Here is a 22,029-nt window from a genome sequence, read left to right as displayed (position 1 = left end):
GCCGACCCTCTAAAGTTCGAAGCCAACAAAAAATATATATATATATATATATATTACCTCAAATGTAGGCCGTACAAAAAAAGCGAGGACAGCGTTCACAAAATGCTAACAGAATTTATTGAATCTGAACGTGCAGAGCTCATTCAGTGTCGTCGTTGGTTGCTAGACTTGTCGCTGTGTTCTTTGTCACTGTTGCCTTCAACCAGTGCACTATTTTTGGTACCGTCAAGCGCACTAGATATAATGCACTTTTTAAAGGCGCGCACAATCAAAGTACCTGGGATGTCGTCCTATGCTGCAGCACCTAGCCCGCCAGCTGTGATAGCGATGCACGTTTGATGCTGGCCGTTGCCGTTAGCATGTGGTTTTAGTCGGTCAACCAGTCCGTGTAATATTTCCGCAGACGATCCATGAAAGGTTTGTTGATGCAGACATCAAGTGGCTGCAACTGGCCCGTCATGCCACCTGGTATGACAGCGAGGTCCTTGTTCGCTTGGGCAAGCGCAGCCTTCACGTTGTCGATCATGTGCCCACGGTAAGAGTCGACGACAAGGAGCGAGTTCTTTGTCAAAAGGGCTCCTGGACGCCGTCGCCACACAATCTTAATCCACCCTTCCACCATCGCACGCGTCATCCACCCATTCTCATTTGCCTACACAATGACATTTCTTGGGAAAGTTTCTCGAGCAGGCAGTGACTTCCTTTTAAATATCATATAAGGAGGGAGTTTATGTCCATCAGCTGTGCAGCACAGCATCACAGTTGCGCGCTGCTTCTCGTAGCCCGCAGAGGGCACCTTCACCTCCTTGACACCGTTTTCAATCACGGTGTACGCCACTGGTATATCAAAATACACAGCTGTCTGGTCGGCGTTGCTAATTTGCCCAAGGTTGTAGCCTGCCGCTTCTCTCTATCGCAGCACGTAGCACTGAAAAGCTATCAGCTTTTCTTCGAAATTGCTTGGTAGCTTCTGGTTGATTGAAGTGCGACGTCGGAGGCTGAAGCTGAAGCGCTTCATGAATTTCTGAAGCCAGCCCCAGCTGGCCTTGAAATACTTTGGCGTTAGGCCTTGCTCCCTCGAAAGTTCCCTAGCTTTCGCTTGGAGCACTTCTGTTGTCACTGGAAGGGCAGCTGCTCTCTGCGTCCAAACAAAGTCGGCCAAAACTGTCTCCCCTTCGTGGTGACGGCCTTTCTTTGGTCCGCTAAATGCCATCCTTGTTGCGGCGCACGCACGCAAGAAGCTGCTGTCATTGTCTCCTCCAATGACGGACGTTTTTCTCGTCAACGCCGAAGCCCTGCCCGGCTTGAAGGCTCGACGATGCCTCTACGGCTATCACAACTTTTGCTTGAAAGCGGCACTGTAGTGGCATCTCCTGCTTGGTGCCATCGCGATAACACCACGCTGCACACCAATATGGCCGACACTACACAGGTCAGAATGACAACCTGACTTGTGCACGGTTGGCTATGGCACAGCTAGTAGTGGCTGCGATACTGACTTTTCTAGATGGCGCTAGCTATGCACCATATTTAGCAGTTTTAATGAAAAACTGGTGCGTTTTTTAGAATCCTTGAATCTAAGCCGACACTAGAGCTTGGAATATGATTATTTGAAAAAAACTATCGGCGTAGATTCGAATAAATACGGTATATGCTTCTTGATATGACACATTGGTTGGCTTGATGGACAGAGAGCTTGCACGATCCTGGTCTGCTGCATATTTAGCTAGGTGAAATCTTCACAATAAAATTTAGTTGCAAGTAAGCGCTTGTACTGTGCTTCTGTGTCTTTCTTTTTCCCATCTTGTAACTGCACTTACCAGCATTTAGTTGTTAAGCCAACATTGAATTAACAGAAGTCGAAGGTAGCTGGCATTTAAACCATGATGGCTGTTTGCTTTGCATGCCTACTGTTCTGATGTCATTATGTGGACTGGCGTCTTGTTCAGTACAAGTGTTCATGGAAATAAATGCCAAACGACTTGTGGCATGATTGCAACTTAAAAGCTTACCCTCAAAGACTAGTTTGCAGCAGTATTGCCAACCATCCATTTAGGCTTGCCATTATGATGTGCCTATTAGCAAACTGGTAAGGCAAGGACATAGAATATGTTCCCACAAACAGAATTGGTGCAACATAGTAAGAGGATGCATATGCAGCACTTGACGTGTCCTGTCTTTTTGAGCTGTGATGTGCCCTACCAACTAGCCCATGTTGCGCCTCTCTGCAGGCTTGTCATTACCGCACATTTGGTTGACAACTCCTCTGTGGCTTACACTGACAGCATATCTTCTAAATGGCTGGTAAATTTCTAGTGCCACTATAGTTTTCACCAAGCACTTGTAGGCATTTCCTATACTTGTTAAAGAAAAAGGAAAAATGTCTTGTGTAGAGCATATTACTTATTCTAAAAAAAATAGAAAAAAAATGCGGATTCCTCGTATCTGGGCTAAAACTGCACTGCAAGTTATTGTAAACAAGCTATGCATAAAGATGTTATATACCATTGAAAATAAGGGAGATCTGCACTATCACCTTATTTAGAGATTGTACAACAAATACTTTTTCTTTTTCATAGGGGACAGTTAACAGGACAAAAATGTGACTGAAAATGTTCCTGTGTGCTCAAAAGGGATTTAAATTTGGAAGCAGCGTTGACTAGTATTTAGTAACATATTCTTAGAAAAAAATAGTGGCTTTGATTATTATGAAAATGTTAAATGGAGGCCCATCTTTTGGTGATACTGTTGTGAAGATTGCATGGCTGAATAGATGATGCCGTGTGTTTAACTGGCTTTAGTGCTAACAACTTTGGGATGTTCTGTTGAAACATGCTGTTTTGTACACATTTGCTATGTTTGCAAGGCACAGCCCAGCATCTTGGCCTTGACTTCGTAAGGCTATATGATACTAGTGGGCCTCCGCCTAGCCTCTGCAACCTAGAGCAGTGAAACATGAAAATTACTGCAAGGCACAATAAATGCCACAGGCACAGTGAGAAATGGAAAAGTCTTGCAAGCAGAATCTTTGTTTGTTATAAAAATGTGCAGCAAAGCATTATAGCGGAAACAACATATTATGGGAAATTGAGGCTGCTTTTTTTTTTCTTTTACAATTCCCTTACAAGCCCACAAAAGGGGGGGGGGGGCAATTAAAAAAATGCAAGGTGAACTGTATTATACAAAAGCTACAAGAATATACAAAATTGGGCAATAAATCTGCAAATGAAACAGATTTACAAGTGAGAGTAAGAAAGGTACAAATGGTGGAACTGCAACGCATTAAAAACATAATACAAAATTGAAAATAAAAATACCAATACGTACGTGCTCATCAGAGACAAGTAATATGTAATAATGGCACAAATTACAGAAAAAAGTGGTAGAAAACATGTTCTCGCTCACAATTTAGGCGCTTGTTTGAACGAAACAGTAAACAAGTAATTTGTACGCTGATATATATGTGAACGAGCAGTGAAGGTGTACACAATAAGCAGTCAAATTAATTCTTTGTGTAGGAGTTCTTGGGAAGATGGGAAATCTTTTTGAGTAGCAATGTGTGGTGGCAGGTTATTCCATTCAGTTATTGTTCAGGGGATGAATGAATTAGCATAATGTGATCAAAGGCAAACTACACATTCTATCCTAAGAGAATGATCTGTGTGGGAAAGAAAGCCTCTGGGTGGTTAAAAGATCCGGTCAAGGTACGGGTGATGGTAAAGCTTATGGAGCAGTGAAAGGCAAGCGACTCTGCAGCAGTGTCACAAATCGTCAAGCTGAATGCAATCTTTTTGTGCAGAAATGCTTGTGTATGGTGAATAATCCGAATAAACGAAGTGGACCATGCAGTTTTGTAGCAATACAATTTCATGGCTGAGATAACTTTAGGAAGGATCCTAAATGGATGAGGCATACTCAATTTTAGGGTATATGCTTTCCACACTATTAGAAAATTAACAGCGCAAAACAGACAGGGACAAAGGAAAAGAAGAGCACGACACAGTGCCAGTGTTCTCCTTGTCTGTTTTGCGCTGTTAATTTCTGAAACGTGAATCACCACCAACTTGCCCAAGTTTCTCTTCTAGTACCGCACTATTCTTTAAGAACAATTGAGGGCTTTCTTTTGCTCTGCCGTGCAAAACATTATATTGTTGTGCCACAGGCTTTGACCCCCGGGACGCATTCTTGCTGGAAGAGCAGCTTACCGAGGAGGAGCGCTTGGTGCGAGACACGGTGCGTGACTACTGCCAGGCACGGCTGCAGCCGCGCGTGCTTCTGGCCAACCGGCATGAGACCTTCGACCGGGATATAGTTTATGAGCTGGGAGAGCTGGGTGTACTGGGCAGCACCTTGCAGGGATACGGCTGCGCAGGCACTTCCTACGTTGCTTACGGCCTCACTGCCCGTGAAGTCGAGAGGTATGACAGGCACTGGTCAATACCAGACGACTTACTGTCCGGGGGGGGGGGGAATGCTCTTGGTTAATGAAATTATGGATAAGCTCAGATCAGTACAGGGGTGCTACTTGGGATGTGTGTTGTCAACCAGATTGTACAGGTCACTAATGCACCAGAGTTGTAGAGGTCCAATTTATGAAGAAAAAAAAAAATCGAAGGAGATAGTCGACAACTCCGGCACTGGCAAGTCAGTGGTGCGCATGTAGTCGATACCATGATATTTTCACTAATCGTGCCAACATTTGGTGCAATCATGTTCTGCTCTATTAACACAGAAAGCCATATTTGTCGGTGTGATGCTTAAAAAGACAATGTAAGAACAAACAAGTAAGTGGCATGCCAATCATGCCAAGTTTGGCTTTGGCTCCAGTGAGTGCGGTTTTCTGTAGATGGCACTGCAGAACGTGGCTTGGGGCCTTTCTTGACGTGCAGGAACAACACAGTGCTGCCTTGTGCGAAGTACTTTCCAAGAAGTTGTCATCTTGTGCGCATGCATTGTTCGGCGATGCTTTCCAAGCCAGGGTAATGAAGCCAAGCTTCTTCATTAGCACTGTGTGATCTGCTCAACCTCATTTAATTCATGGCACAGCTCAGAACAGCAGGCACCAGAAGGAGTTCCCTGGTGACACCAGTGGCATTGCTTCAATAGTTGGTGAGGAAAATTAGTGCAAACAAAAAGGACAAATCACATGGGAAGGAAAGATAAACACAAGCGCTATTGTGCGTGAGTTGCATGTGCAAGTTGTCTTTTTGTTTCTCCTAATCTTCCTCGTCAGATATGCAAGACCAACTAACTAAACAATTAATTATTCTTGAGTACATCTCTTCAAGCCCTGCAAAACTTTGGGCACCCCAAGGTGCTAGACAACGTGAGACACCTACCCTGTTCGCTTTTTGCCACACAGCCAGGACAGGTCACCTCTTCTGTGCCAGGAGAAATTATGTGTTCGCAGCAGCATGCTGTGCGTAGCAGAGAGAGGCAAAATTGCATTATTGAGACGCCAAGTGGAGTATTGGTACGCATTAACTTTTATCTGTTCCTCTATTCGGAGGTAGCTTTTAATGAGCGACGGTAAAATGAGCAGGCAAAATGTTTGCGGAATGGTCTGGACTGCACAGTATAATATTTAGGACTGTTCGGCACTTTTGCTGGTGCACAGTGATGTGGAAGAAAAACAGAGTCGTTTGGGAACCTTGTTCTATTGTGAACATTGAAAAATATGACAGAGAGAGAACATTTATCGGACCATCTAGGTCGTTGCTCTTGGAGTCAAGTGGGTGGTGTTCTCATTCAAAAAATGAAAATAACCTTAAAAGAATACGGTTGAAATTCAATTTAACAATGCGATGACCACACTTCAATTATTTCTTTAAATTGGGAAGTTCGTAAAATTGAGAAAGGAATTTTTCAGTCCTTCAAAATCAAATTGTGATGTAACGACATGCAAAAACTACTGTGGCATTGTATTTGCTGCTAATCCAGCCATCTGTCGCATAAACCATGAAATAATGAAAGCAGTCACCACCGCCACTGCCGAGGCGGTGTTGAGTTAGCTGTTCCGTGCATGGACACATCGTGCAGCCTTCTCAAAATAAAGCTAGGGAAGTGACCATGGCACCTATATGTATTAACGTGATAGCTTTAGAGCGCACGCTCGAAGAAGAACCTGTCTATGTCAAAATTAGACTGAAATCACAGCTTTTTTTACTCAATTATTTCAGCAATAACGTATTTAAATTGAGTTTGGTCAAGTTTGTTTCGTTGATTCAGGTGGATGATAACATTGAACCCTGTGGGCCAGGGAATGTAAATTTTTTCGTTAGATTGACAACTTCGTAAAATCGGTTTCAACCAAGAGATTGAGTTGTAACTGTATAAAGAAAGTTAATCAGCTGCGTAACTGCTATCAGTACAACCACACAGCACACGAGGATAAACGGGTTAAAGCAGTCCCGTGCTGAGAGGCTCACGGTTCCGTCGTCACGGCACTTTAGAGTTCCTGTTCTTAAGTCAGCTGCGACGGCGACATGTTCAGGTTCTGTGCAGCACGATTCTCGGGACACATGTCATGCTCAAGGTCAGCAGCAGCCTGGAGATGCCATGTCCAGCACGGCCTCGGTGCCCGGCTTGTACACCGCTCATAACCTACATGCGGCATTCGCGCATGAGGACCGTGTCTAGCACAGCCACCTCTGTGTCAGACTGGAACACTGCTCGGCAGAGCTCAGGTGCGGCAGCTCATGGACCGGCGGCCCTTGGGTCAGCCAACATCTCAAACACTGGCAGCTGGAGCCCTGGTAAGATTGACAACCTCATCTGTGCTCGGCTACGCAGTCCTCCACACCTTGCCATGCAAGTCTTGCTCGGCAGGACTTCGTTCAGCTAAGTAGCCCAGAACTGCTGCCCGCCTGGTCCGAACACTGCGAGATCGTGCCTCGTGCAGCCACTCTCGTGCAGCCATTCACGTCTTCCTTCTCTTTGGAGCTTGGATGTCCACTCTAATCGTCTCGCGGCCCTTACATATTACCTACATTTTACTGCCCACTTTAGAAAGTTGTTTCACTTGCACAACTTTTCAAAGCATGTACATGGACAAAGTTCACAGTCCATAGGGTGAAAAGTGTTCACAAGTAAGAGTTTTTCCACATGCACATAATTAGTTCATGAAGTGCTCATAAATGCAGTAAATGCATTATGTGCACTTCACGTTGTAATTCTACACTTGGCTCATATAGTCAGCGCCTACATTTTTGCTCCTCTTTCATATTCCATTCACATTCCATTAGTCTCAAGCTCCAGCAGAGTATCCTGCTTTTCATGTGCTTGGCCAAGTTAATGTAGGCGTGTGGCTGGTGTTCGCTCTGAAGTACAAACGGTTTGTTGTAGACGTGGAATTTCTGGACATCCCACACGAGAGCAAGGCCCTCTCACTCCATGGCAGAGTAATGTGCCTCCCGTAGAAGTAGCTTCCTGCTTGCCTAGGCTACAGGATGAAGAACGCCTTCAGGACGCTGCATGAGTAAGGCCCCCACACTAGTACAGTAGACGATGCGTCTATGCGGTAAATAAATGTCTGCTCAATGTCAGGAGACCTCAAGATTGGATTGGTGGACAACAATTGACAAAGCTCGTCAAATACCATCTGGTGACGTGGTTCCAATATTGCCTTGTTCAGTGCATGTTTTTGAGTGAGCTCTGTCAAGGGATGTGACACGTTGGAATAGTTGGGTACGAAGTCTCGGTAGTAACGAGTAAGACCAAGAAAGGAACAGACCTCCTTCTTTGTTTGCAGCCTTTTTGCAGTTTGTATCTTTTCAAGGGTCTTCAGCTGCGGGTGCAAGACCGCATGTCTGACGATGTACCCAAGAACTTCACCGAAGTTGAACCAACTTCATTCTTGGATGGCTTGATTGTGAGGTGTCTACACTGCACTTGATGGCAGAAACATTCCAGTGTGTTTATGTGCGTCTATCATGTGTCTCTAGCTATAAGCACATCATCAAAGTGATGATGTACATGAGAGATACCAGCCACAACTTTTCTCATGAGCCTGGTGAACACAGCTGTGGCTGTTTTAATGCCGAAGGGCATGAAGCAGAATTGTTAAAGGCCTGACATTGGCTAAAAAGCTGTAACATGTTGTAGCATGTTTTGATTCATGATGCATTGGTACCTTTAGTAAAATCAAACTTTGAGAAATAGCGAGCCTTCCCTAAGTTTGTGAACATCATGTCAACTCGTGCAATAGGCTCATTGTCCATGACAACTACTCTGTTTGACTATTGGAAATCAATACAGAGCCGCATACTGCCGTCATTCTTCTTTAACCAAGACTATTGACGATTGGTATGGTGAGTCAGATGGTTCAGTAATTCCCTATGCCAACATCTGTTGCACTTCTTCCTCGACTGTCGGTTGAACAGCAAATAGTATTTGGTATTGGCGTACGCTCACCGGCTCTGTAGATGTTGTCGTGAATTTGCATGCAACCAAGTTCGTCTTGCCCGGGGTGTCCAAAAAGATGTATTGGTAAATACATCTACAGTAGTTCTGTGGGTTTACGCAGAACTACTACGTCAGATGTATTGGTAGTTTGACAAAATTCGATCGGTGACTTTTGGTTAATGTCCAAGGTGTCGGTGACTTCACGGTAGGTCTCGCGCCCTTTAACTGAGAGGAATGGTACCGTATTTACACGATTGTAAGTCGACCCCTTTTTTAAAATTTGAAAGTCTGAAGTTGGGGGGTCGACTTACAATCGAAACCAAAACATGGCCCCGCCAAAAAAAGCGATACAAACAAGAGCTACAACGTAGTTACAATTTTATGTTTGCTCTATGGCCCTACCTGTATCTTTTTGCTATCCCGCGTGTTTGTTCGCTTTTCAGAAGGGTTTTTCAACATTTTTGAGAGTCTTACAGTGCATGCAACACTCAAGGGGGGGTGTCGATAGTTGATGGAAGCGCCGCTGTTCCCATTCGCGGCGGCACCCTCAGAACGGCCAACGTTCTTAGACATACTTCAGTTTCGCAGCTCCCTATGCGAGCCCATTGGCCGACGTGGCTGCAACGGGTGTCACTGAAACTACCGGCGCTGCAGTCGCGTCTTTCGTCATGCGCCGCGTGTCGTCTGCTCTGGCTGCGACGCGTCGTTTGCACCAACTGGCCTGTAGACGCTTATCCGTTGGCAAATGTAGTTTAAATACGCAGCCCGAGTTTTGTGACAAACCTGCCGCGCGTAAGTAACCGGGACTTCACAGTGTCTGTGCATCATCGGCGCTGCAGTGACGTATCTCTCACGCGGCACGCATCGTCTACTCCTGCGATGTCGTTTCTGCGGTGGGTCGTTTTCCCCAACTGGCCTGTGCCGTTCGCTCTTTGATGACTGTGTTTCGACTGCCCGCACAATATTTTATGCCAAGGACCCTTGAATGACATGTCTAGCTAGTCTTTAGAGGCTGCAACTACACCGCAAATGAGCGGTCGTGCACTGCGATTCCGCTTTTCAACAAACATTTTCCCTATGAAAGCGCCACGGTGCTCCCTTCAGTGGGGGCTTTATTTTTTGCTGCTTATTCTTAAGATGTGTCGTAATTAAAGACGGCGAGCGCCTGTGCAGACGTAGGGACATTAACGCATCACGCCCAGCAGTCGCTTGAGACAACGCTGTGGTGAATTGATTCATCCCCGTCAACGCTCCTTCGCCTAATAAATTTAATTGACACATGTACTTTTTATAGTTGTCCGCGGATGTTATGGGACGTGCAAATGAGTTGGAAGTGATCTCTGAGCAGTGACAAGGACGAAGTTAAATACTATGAACATATTTAGGTCAAAGCTTAATTAATTGATTTTCTTTTTGACGAACAAAACAAACAAACACAGTGGCACTTTTTATTTACTTTGTACACAAAAAAGTAATTTTGAGCTACTTTTGCCGAAAGGAATTTTGCCCTCTTTCTGGTTGTTCGCACCTGCTCTGTCAGCGAGTTATCGACGCCAATCAGCACAGGTTATATATGAAATAAATTATGTTAGCTCACCTGTCCATATTTGTGCTTGAACAAGTGGTTGCGTACACACTTCAGGGCATGTGGCACATCACACAGGAAATAAAGGTACGTGCACTCAGGCAGGCATGGATGTGGAATCTTGTGAGAAGGTGAAGTTACGCTTCCGCTGATTGCCATCTGCTGCCACATCGAGCGATTGTTCGCAGCTCCGTCACTGACTACGGCGATCACCATAGCACCATGTTCATGCAATTGCATTACTGCTTGCAACACCAGCTCTACTACAATCTTGCCAGGCGCAGCACCTTTCTTGGCAAAGGTGTCAATCGGCTGCAGCCAGCTCTCCAGAAGTGGTACGAACATCAGCACGAGCGCATGATCTGCAAGTTGGTCAGTTCCTTCATTTGAAATACCACCGTAGTCCACGGATTTCCTTTGTAGCAATTGCTACGAACGGGTGGATGTCTGATTGTCCCTTTATTCATTACTTCTCTCCACCTTGCAGGTTTCCGCAGAACTACTACGTCAAAACCATCAAGTTTGAAGGTTGACTTGTTGAAATTGTGCGCCTGGCGTAACTTAATTTCATCCAAAATCAGTGTGCTGAATTTCTTCCCATCTGCTCTGTTGCCCAGCTGTTTCCCAATAGCTTCCATACAGGGATGATTGAACCCATACTTGCATATGGTATTCTTTCAGAATTTGTGTGAGAAGGCTCAGGGAGGGCACGGGCAGCATGTTCATGTCAGACAGAAGCTTATATGGGCCCAAGTCTAGCCGAGAAGGCTAAGGGCCCAGATGATTCACATGTATTTCTGATTAGCCGTTTGAATAAACTGATTTCTGATTTCTGATTCTGATATGCTTGAGGGCTCGCTATCCTCAGCATTGAACAATTTAGGAGCCAATCCGCATTGTACCGCGCGCCACACGGAGACTTTGCTTTCAACTGTTTAAACGATGTCATAAATGCAAGTCGCTGTAAAGGCGGAAGTTTGGCCAACGCTTCCTCGATTCTGTTATCGGGCATTTCAGAAAGCCTTTTCTTCAGAGCCAAAATTTCCTTCTTTTGCTTTTGATGCGCAGCAGCTGCCCTAAGCAGCCTCTTCTTCACATTGCGTAGTTTCTGATATCGCTTGAGCGTTGGGCTCGGAGCCTTAATACCCAGTCGAAGTCTCCTCTGTAGACAGAGACAACGCGCGCAGACTATAGTTGCTTTGTAAGTACATTGCACTGCTTGTGGTGCATATTATCTGATGTCGCCATGTCACGCTGGCCTGCTTTCACGCCCGCACATATGTTCAAGCTGTCTGCTTCTTTCAGGATTCTTTCCACACTTGCAATGCTAGTCGCAGCTCGAGATAGCCTCTTGTGAATTTTGCTGTAGCCGTTTATGCAGCAAGTACCATCCTCTTCAAGCACGACAGTTTTCATTATTCGCAGATGCCCGTCTACCAGTTGCCTCATATAACATACTCCACATCGCTTCTGTGTTGCGTCGTCCGCAACAATTTCGAACTTCCAGAGCGCAGAAGGCAGTGTCATGTTTGTGAGCTCGCTGAGCGCAAAGTGTTAGCGCATATTTCTGAAGTTCCTTCTTCCAAGCCCAACAGCAGGTTTGAAGTTGAAGCGCTGTCACTGCAAGCTTCGCCCAATGTACTTGCCGGCACTTGCGCTCATTCTTTTGGTGGACGTCGCTTTCGCTTCACATTTTTTTGCTTTGAGATGTGCTCAGGCAGCCCAGGAAAGAGCCGAGGAAGTGGGCGGGGAGCAAGCATCCATTTCCCGCGAGGTATCAATATTTTTTTGTCACCCACAACATGCTTGTAGTATTTCAAAATGTCGTCGTCCTCGAAGTGGTGTTCACACACTTTTGATTTGTTTGTGAGGCGTTTGTCTTTTTGGTGTAGCATGCGTTGCAAACTATTAAACTCTACAGCGTCTTGCAGCGGTGCAAAAAAATGGTGACCCAGGCTGCTGGTGCAGCTGGGGGCAAAACAGCACAGCATAGGGAACTTCTTGCTGTCATGAGATGTGGAAATGCTTCTTCAAGAAGCTTTTCAAGAGAGCAAATCACGACACATCACACAACACCTACAAAACGGAGAAGGATAACGGCAGACGATGCAGCGCAACCAACATGAAACCAGAAGTGAAAGCAGAAGTCAAGTTTGAAGTTCATTACCAGAAACACATTTACAATACCCACCTCAGATATGACAAATTTTCACAAAGAGGCTCAAAATTAAGAACTCTGAAATAACTACTACTTAAAATAAAAACCGGTAATCTACCAGATATGGAGAAACTTCTATCAGAAACGAAACAAAAAGTGACGAAAGACGCAATCGCAGCGCCGCTAGTTTGCGTGACCACCACTTCGGCCATCTCCCAAGCAGAGCTGTGAAACTGAAGTATGTCTAAGAACGTTGAGAACGGCGGCGCTTGCAGGGGGTATCGGTAGTTCATGGAAGAGCAGACGCCGCTCGCGGGTTTTTCTTACTCTGTTTAAAGGCATTGGAATTGGTTTGACCAACTTTTTGACGCGTTCCATTGACTGCCAGCTACGTGCTACTTCTATGCTTCCCCAGTCGTCAAGAGTGCTGCAGGCCCACTAATCGTTTGGCACTAGTTCACAGCAGTGCTCAAGGGGGCTGCCATCCATTACGCCGAAGAAACAAATCACTGTGCAGCGGGCCGCAATTTCGATGTTTCTAAATGGGTGGTGCGAGAGTGGCGACTGCAGCGAAGCGAAATTTTCACCCTGTGACAGCAAGTGACAAATTTCCCACGTGCCAAAGTCTGGACGCATTCCGGAGCTGTAGGCTAAGCTTGCGGCGTACGTCGCTGAAATGCGTGATTGGTCCCTGCCATTGAAGTGTGACGTGGTCATGAAACAAGCCCGGACCTTTGCCTTAATTTTAAGGTTCTGCTCCGCCGTGAGTACAACGAGTGGCTGGCGGCAGAAGACTGCGAAATTACGCCAACCGGACCTGCCAAAAAAGCCTCTGTGATGGCTGCGTGTGGTTGGGTGCATTTGGCGTGGGCTGCTGTTCTGCAAGATGTCCTGGTGGAGTCGTTTGCCAAATTTGAAATTTCGCTGGACCACGACGCGCTGTGGGACCGCAGCAACGATGACGATGGCAGCACTAGTGAAGACGAGTAGTCGAGTGACCATGTCAGCTACTAATAAATTTTCGTTATCGAATGCGCCCTTGAGTATGCTCTCTTATTATTTTTTTTTTCCGGTCAAGCGATATGGGGGGGTCGACTTACATTCGAGTCGACTTACAATCGTGTAAATACGGTAGTTCCGCTTCCTCTTCCGGTTGTTCCATCTGCAACATGACAGCTGATGCGTCCCGCTGTGTCCATCGAAGGTGGTCTTTCCTCTTTCCTCATACTTTATAGGAGGTTGATGTGGAACACACTGGTACAGGTTCCAAGATCAACAACATAGTCGATTTCACTGTGTTTCTCTAATAGAGTGAATGGGCCTTTCTATGTTAGAATGAGTTTGTTGTCAGAAGGTAGCACTAGTAACGCCTTGTCTCCGGGGCAGAGCTGATGTGGCTTTGCTTTGTGATCGTAATATTTCTTTTGTGTCAGCTTAGCTTTCTGCAGCTCCTTGTGAGCCATTCTGCACATCTCCTGTAAACATTCGCTAAACTCCATAGCCTACTAGAAATTATTCAGAAAAGAGCAGTTCGCTTTATATGCAATCGTTATGACCGCACATCTGTAACAGACTTGTTAACCAGAGCTAATCTAAAACCTCTAGCCACGAGAAACCACCATTCACGTGGTTTAAAATTTCTATATCAAATACTAGCGGGACATGTTAAGGTTGATGTATGTACAGTTATCCAAATTTCCTCAGGTTTTAACACCAGGCATGATCGAACATTAACACCGTACCAAACACATAATTGTTTTAAATATTCATTTCTCCCAAGAGCGATTTGTGATTGGAATTTATTAAGAAACGACCAAGTGTCACAGCCCTCCCTGGCAGAGTTTCTCTCAAGCTTGTGCATTTAAATCTCGCTCTTTATATATTTTTTGTTTTTGTGCTTCGCAAACCTGCTTTGTAAATTTATTGCTTTATATGAACCGAGGGCGTGTATACCGTATGTATGTGTGTGCATATGTGTCTATGGATATGTCATATCGGTATATATCTGTGTATGTGTGTGTATTTCTATGAGTACATATATGGATTACATTGTATACACTTTCCTTTTTTTTCTTTTTTTTCCTCTCTCTCTCTTGTCCACCAATATTATTGTACCAGATTATGTATAGCTCATTTCCCACCCTACTAAAATCCCGACCAGGGATTGTAGTATTTATAAATAAATAAATAAATAAATAAATAAATAAATAAATAAATAAATAAATAAATAAATACCCATATGTGGTCTTTGTTTCTGCTTCAGGAGGTTCCAGTGTCCATAATTCCTTTAGTATGGCCTTTGGTCCTCTAATGTACAATCATACAGTAGATCAAAAGGACAAAAGCTGAGGCTTGACTGCGGTACTTCTCTATAAGCAAATAATGATGGCACCAAGTATCTGTCCTAATTCTTTGGTCTTGGCACATGCGCCACATCAGTTGCTTTAAGGCACCATTGAAGTGCTCAACAAGACCATTCACCATAGGGTGGTGGTGTGGTGTTGTTGGCAAATGTCGGAAGGACAGTAGTTTGCTAAGCTCTTGCATTAGACTGGAACTGAATGATTGACCTCGATCGCTCACAATTTCCCATGGTATTCCCACCCATTGGAACATTTACACCAGAGCTTCCGGTACCCTCTCTGTGTCAATATTTCGTAACGCAATAGCATCAGGATAGCGCATTGTGCAGTCCACCATTGTCAGGATAAAATGATTTCCTTTTGCCGATATCGGTGAGAGTGGCCGGATTATATCAATCGCCACACGTTGAAATGGCCTATCAATCACCAGCATTCCTAGGGGGACATGTCCGACCAGGTGTTTTGGAACAGTACATTGATAGATGTCACAAGAGTGCACAAATTGGGTCACCTCAGCCTGCACGCCTGGCCAATAAAATTCTTCTAATGTCCTACCGGTGGTATGCTAAAACTCCTTCATGCACCATCTGAAGGATGAACTGGCAGAGGCTTCTGGTACAAAAAAAGAAACACGGACACACACACAGTGCTGTGTGTGTCCCTGTGTGCCTTCTTTTGTCCCGTCTTTTAATCGCGCTACCATACTCCCCTTGAAGATGCATTACCAACAAGCCCACATTGCAAACCTTTGAGGAACAGTAAGTTGCTCAACTTCTTTCCTCGTCAGCGATCTGTAGTGTCGGTAAAGTATGCCCTTGATCAAAACAAATTCTGTGCTTGCTAATGGCTTTGTCGTTGCCTCCGTGATCGTCAAAAATTAGCTCTTGATGGTATAGTCTGCTCGCTGCAACGACTGCAGAACTTGTGGACTCACACCTAGTATGTTTGATACAGGAACAGGTAACTTAGTTTCCTTGGTTCCCCTTGTGGACGCTGCACTCGCGGTCGCTCTGTCTTGGGACACACTGTGGCGCCAGACAGGCTCCTCTGCTGGTGCCGACTTTTTATGCAGGCTTGCAACATCAGATGAGTCACGCGATGTGTTGGAACTAGTGGGGCAGAGCACCCCATCTATGTTACCAAGAACCATGCCATGAGTGGCTTTTCCATGCAAAGTGCCCATGTAAGAAGGGAGAGTCTACGTAGACCTTTGCCTTTGGAAGTTGTTTACATGAACCGTCCAGAAGGTAGACAGTACACGTGATACCGGTGAAATCCTTTTCCTGTACCAGCGAAGCCCTGACAACCACAGTATTGCATCCGGAATCTCTCGGCACCATCACAGGGTGCCCATCGAGATATCTGGTTGCCGTCGGCATCTCTTGCGTTATAAGCCCAAGCCAAATATCTTCTCTGTCTGTTTTTTTAGATGGCTTTGCTTTCTCTTCTGGTTTAGTGGTAGAAGCCAGACTTTTTTTATTCCGGGTGGCAGGCGTCCGGTCGCAGTCAGCAATGGCACTTGATGCCTCCTTGTTGCTGCTCTTAGCGTTCGGGCACTCGTCAGCTTTATGGCCATGTTTCCTGCATTTCCAGCAAGACAGGGACTTCGGTCCTTTTGACCGTGTACAACAATCTGCAGAACAGTGTCCTGGCTTGGCACATAGAAAGCACTGAGCTTTTCCTTTCCTGGCCTCTGTTTCGCATTTCTTGCTCTGCAAGACTGATTTACTAGTCTCTTTGTCCTTTTTGCCTCTGGCAAGGTTCATCAGGCCTTGTGCCTTCAAATAATGGTTTACTGCTTCAGCTAGCTTGTTGAGGTCACGACATCCTTGTTCTTTCAGGAAGATGGCGAGCTTCTCTTCGCAACATAGCAAAAGTTGTTCCGCTACAATCTTATCTCCTAATGTGTCATTCATTTTGTCTGTTTTCGCCATCTGCTACCAATCATCATAGTACCCGAGCAGTCGACCAGCAATGCTGCCCTATCTCGGAATTCTCTGGCTTAGCTTCCCAAAACTTTTGTCAGTATCCTTCTTCCATATACCAGAACCTTTGCAGTAAAGTTTGCTTCAGCTTTTCATAATCTGTGGCATCCTCCGTAGCCATGTGTTCCACCATGTGTTCAGGCTTCACCTGACAGGCACAAGCTAATGACAGCATCCACCTGTCTCTTGGCCATTCCTGGCTGGTGGCTACCCACTCGAAGCACTGTAAATACGTGTCAAGTTCGTCGTGGCCCTCGTTGTGTGGAAGAATCAGCTTGTGTGGACTTCTGAATGCTTCACCACTGGTTTCCCAGTGTTCTCTACCGGTTTCAACCATGCCAGCCGCATGTTGTACAAGACGACACCTAGTCTCTAGCAGAGTTCGCTCCGCCGTCAGACGAACGATCTCCTGTTCGTGGGCCCCTCATGCCACTTCCCTGTTCTCAGATTGTTTGTTGGACTCTCAGTTACGCTGCTCCTCAATCCACTCTTTCACTTCATTACCTGATAAGCCAAGCTCCTTGCCAATTGGAATAAACTTCTCAGAGTCCATTTCTGTTCACTGCACACAAGTGAAGTGCAGCTCTGAAGGTTGTAAGCAGTCCTGTCGCGGATGCCAGAAACTGTAGTGTTTGGAATTTTTTGGCACTTTTGCTGGTGCGCATTGATGCGGAAGGAAGACAGAGTCATTTGCAAACCTTGTTCTATTGTGAACATGGAAATAAATAAAAGGAACCTTAAAAGAATATAAAGAAAGTTAGTCAGCTGTGTAGCTGCAGTCAGTACATCCACACACACCACACGAGGATAAACGGGTTAAAGCAGTCCAGTGCTGAGAGGTTCATGGTTCTGTCGTCACGCCACTGTAGAGTCCTCGTGCTTGAGTTGGCTGCAATGGTGACACATTCAGGCCCCGTCCAGCATGGTTCTTGGGACACATGTCACACTCGGGATCAGTAGTGGCAGCCTTGAGGTGCCATGTCCAGCACAGCCTTGGTGCCCGACTTGTACGTAGGGTTACTTCTTTTTGGGTTTTATATGTTCTTTTAATCTTGGGCAAAAATAAGGTGCCGTTTTTTAAACTGATCATTGGGGAGAAATCGGGCTTTCTGTGAAACCATTCCGAAATCCGTCTTTTTTTCCAGGTTAAATCTACAGATGTACTAAGCAATCATCATCATCATCAGCCTGGTTACGCCCACTGCAGGGCAAAGGCCTCTCTCATACTTCTCCAACTACCCTGGTCATGTACTAATTGTGGCCATGTTGCCCCTGCAAACTTCTTAATCTCATCCGCCCACCTAACTTTCTGCCGCCCCCTGCTACGCTTCCCTTCTTGGAATTCAGTCCGTAACTATTGATGACCATCTGTTATCTTCCTTCCTCGTTACGTGTCCTGCCCATGCCCATTTCTTTTTCTTGATTTCAACTAAGATGTTATTAACCCGCGTTTGTTCCCTCACCCAATCTGCTCTTTTCTTATCCCTTAACGTTAGACCCATCATTCTTCTTTCCATAGCTCGTTGCGTCGTCCTCAATTTAAGCAAAACTCTTTTTGTCAGCCTCCAGGTTTCTGCCCCATACGTGAGTACTGGTAAGGCACAGCTGTTATACACTTTTCTCTTGAGGGATAGTGGCAACCTGCTGTTCATGATTTCAGAATGCCTGCCAAATGCACCCCAGCCCATTCTTATTCTTCTGGATATTTCGGTCTCATGATCCGGATCCGTGGTCACTACCTGCCCTAAGTAGATATATTCCCTTACCACTTCCAGTCCCTCGCTACCTATCGTAAACTGCTGTTCTCTTCCGGGACTGTTAAACATTACTTTAGTTTTGTGCAGATTAATTTTCAGACCCACCCTTCTGCTTTGCCTCTCCAGGTCAGTGAGCATGCAGACAATTGGTCTCCTGAGTTACTAAGCAAGGCAATATCATTAGCTAATCTCAAGCTGCTAAGGTATTCTCTATCAGCTTTTATCCCCAATTCTTCCCACTCCAAGTCTCTGAATACGTCTTGTAAACACGCTGTGAATAGCATTGAAGAGATCGTATTTCCCTGTCTGACACCTTTCTTTATTGGGATTTTGTTGCTTTCTTTATGGAGGACTACGTTGGCTGTGGAGCCGCTATAAATATCTTTCAGTATATTTACATATGGCTCATCTACACCCTGATTCCGTAATGCATCCATGACTGCTGAGGTTTCGACAGAATCAAATGCTTTTTCATAATCTATGAAAGCTATATATAAGGGTTGGTTATATTTCGCACATTTCTCTATCACCTGATTGATAGTGCGAGTATGGTCTATTGTTGAGTAGGCGTTACGGAATCCTGCCTGGTCCTTTGGTTGACAGAAGTCTAAGGTGTTCCTGATTCTATTTGCGATTACCTTAGTAAATACTTTGTAGGCAACACACAGTAAGCTGATCGGTCTATAATTTTTCAAGTTTTTGGCGTTCCCTTTCTTATGGATTAGGATTACATATGCTAGCGTTCTTCCAAGATTCTGGCACGCTCGAGGTTATGAGGCATTGTGTATATAGGGTGGCCAGTCTTTCTAGAACAATTTTCCCACCATCTTTCAACAAATCGGCTGTTACCTGATCCTCACCAGCTGCCTTCCCCCTTTGCATAGCTCCCAAGGCGTTCTTTATTTCTTCCGGCCTTACCTCTGGGATTTCGAATTCCTCTAGACTATTCTCTCTCACATTATTGTCGTGGGTGCTACTAGTACTGTATAAATCTCTATAGAACTCTTCAGCCACTTGAACTATCTCATCCATATTAGTAACAATATTGCCGGCTTTGTCTCTTAACGCATACATCTGATTCTTGCCTATTCCTAGTTTCTTCTTCACTGCTTTTAGGCTTCCTCCATTCCTGAGAGCATGTTCAATTCTATTCAAATTATAGTTCCGTATGTCAGCTGTCTTACGCTTGTTGATTAACTTAGAAAGTTTTGCCAGTTCTATTCTAGCTGTAGGTTAGAGGCTTTCATACATTGGCGTTTCTTGATCAGATCTTTCGTCTCCTGCGATAGCTTACTGGTTTCCTGTCTAATGGAGTTGCCACTGACTTCTGTTGCACACTCCTTAATGATGCCCATAAGATTGTCGTTCATTGCTTCAACACTAAGGTCCTCTTCCTGAGTTAAAGCTGAATACCTGTTCTGTAGCTTGATCCGGAATTCCTCTAGTTTCCCTCTTACCGCCAACTCATTGATTGGCTTCTGATGTACCAGTTTCTTCCGTTCCCTTCTCAAGTCTAGGCTAATTCGAGTTCTTACCATCCTATGGTCACTGCAGCGCACCTTGCCAAGCACGTCCACATCTTGTATGATGCTAGGGTTAGCGCAGAGTATGAAGTCTATTTCATTTCTAGTGTCGTCATTTGGGCTCCTCCACGTCCACTTTCGGCTAACCCGTTTGCGGAAGAAGGTATTCATTCATCATCATCATCAGCCTGGTTACGCCCACTGCAGGGCAAAGGCCTCCCCCATACTTCTCCAGCAACCCCCGTCATGTACTAATTGTGGCCATGTTGTCCCTGCAAACTTCTTAATCTCATCTGCCCACCTAAGTTTCTGCCGCCCCCTGCTACGCTTCCTTCCCTTGGAATCCAGTCCGTAACCCTTAATGACCATCCATAATGACCATCCATTATCCACATATTATTCTGTTCTGCAAATTCTACTAATAACTCTCCCCTGCTATTCCTAGAGCCTAGGCCATATTCCCCCACTGACTTGCCTCCAGCCTGCTTCTTGCCTACCTTGGCATTGAAGTCGCTCATCAGTATAGTGTATTTTGTTTTGACTTTACCCATCGTCAATTCCAAGTCTTCATAAAAGCTTTCGACTTCCTGGTCATCATGACTGGATGTAGGGGTGTAGACTGTAGACCTGTACAACCTTCATTTTGTACCTCTTATTAAGTTTCACAACAAGACCTGTCACCCTCTCGTTAATGCTATAGAATTCCTGTGTGTTACCAGCTATATCCTTATTAATCAGGAATCCGACTCCTAGTTCTCGTCTCTCCGCTAAGCCCCGGTAGCACAGTATGTGTCCGCTTTTTAGCACTATATATGCTTCTTTTGTCCTCCTAACTTCACTGAGCCCTATTATATCCCATTTACTACCCTATAGTTCCTCCAATAACACTGCTAGACTCGCCTCACTAGATAACGTTCTAACTTTAAGCGTTGCCAGGTTCAAATTCCAATGGCGGCCTGTCCGGAGCCAGGGATTCTTAGCATCCTCTGCTGCGTCACAGATCTGACCGCCGCCGTGGTCAGTTGCTTCGCAGCTGCTGGAGACTGAGGGCCGGGGTTTGATTGTTGTATTGATATAGGAGGTTGTGGCCAAGTACTGCACCAGGGTGACCAATCCTGCTCTGGTGAGAGAGTGCGTTACCGGTTCTGGTCACCGGGGTCAGGCCGCACTGCAGGCCTGTTTATGCAAGTTTCTCAACACACGTTTGTTTTTTTTCCGGTGGAAAATTGCGCGGCAGCAGGATTCGAACCACGGTCCTCTTGCATGCTAGGCGGATACTCTACCGCTACCGCAGGAGTTGTACGCCTCATTTAACCTACAGTGGTGCCTTCTTTGATCAGTCAAGAAGAACCAATCTGAGCTCGGTTAAACCGCACAGATGGCACTCAACTGGAGAAACCTGGTATTTATGACCTGCACATGTGTGGCCATACATAATAAAAGAATTTTTTTTTAGGGGTCCCGTACAGTGATAAACTAAAAGAAAAAAAAATATTAAGAAGGGGGCGGGAAAGACAAAAGAAGAAGGAAAACAAAAAAGGAAGAGAACAGGGCATTTCAGCTCGTGACCCTTGGATGTTGCCTGGAGAAATAGCACAGTCATTTGGTCCGTCAGGCCCCAGGTTACATTGAAGCACCATAGCTCCTGTCCAGAGCTTCGTACTTATGTGTAAAGAGGCTGATGTCCACGATGGTCGACTTTTGCTGATTCCAAGTAGTTGGAAAACATATGCATGAGAAAAACTTCCTTAATAAATTTAGAGACTTAAGAAGAAGTTTCGTTAACAACCGATAACATGGCAATCAGCACTCGAATACGACAAGAGGAATTATTGAGACATGGAAAATTTCCTTGAACTAAGTCTGGTTTGCGAGAGAAATGCTTCTAAGTATGGAACATTTTAAAAGATGTGGGAATATAAAATATTCTCCGCACTCACCGAGGGGATGGCGGCCACATGAGATTACAACAGGCATCTTACTGAGGCATGGGGCTCTGTGGCTGGAACAGAGCCCTTTTTCAGCCAGCCAGGCGCAGATCACGTGCATTCCGATAGCCCAAGGATGCGCGGACATTGTGTAGTTTGAATCGAGTGGCTCTGGAGACTAGGAAAAGTATTAAGCAGATGCATGGCGAGCGCGGCATGCTCAGAGTGGGAAGCTAGCCCGAGTAACTATCTCAAGGATTGCTGCTCACGAGAGCGAAATACCTTTACCTAATTATAATAACTCTCATATGACTACTTTCGAAAGAG

The 22,029-nt window shown here is 45.3% G+C and overlaps 1 protein-coding gene across 3 annotated transcripts in view; it reads left to right on the top strand.

The window, feature by feature from the left end:
- Window positions 1-22,029, top strand: part of LOC139055880 (glutaryl-CoA dehydrogenase, mitochondrial) — a 107,344-nt gene that overhangs the window by 11,982 nt on the left and 73,333 nt on the right. For 2 of the 3 annotated variants that reach the window (XM_070533471.1, XM_070533470.1), the window contains exon 3: window positions 4,163-4,418. In XM_070533471.1, coding sequence (XP_070389572.1) covers window positions 4,163-4,418 — 256 coding nt within the window. Of the gene's footprint in view, window positions 1-4,162; window positions 4,419-6,511; window positions 6,756-22,029 lie in introns of those variants that run through there. The other variant, XM_070533469.1, reaches the window with a different exon arrangement.

Source organism: Dermacentor albipictus, chromosome 2 (assembly GCF_038994185.2).
Source record: "Dermacentor albipictus isolate Rhodes 1998 colony chromosome 2, USDA_Dalb.pri_finalv2, whole genome shotgun sequence".
NCBI lineage: Eukaryota > Metazoa > Arthropoda > Arachnida > Ixodida > Ixodidae > Dermacentor > Dermacentor albipictus.
The sequence above is the reverse complement of the archived record's forward strand: the minus strand, read 5'-3'. Positions and strand labels throughout refer to the sequence as shown.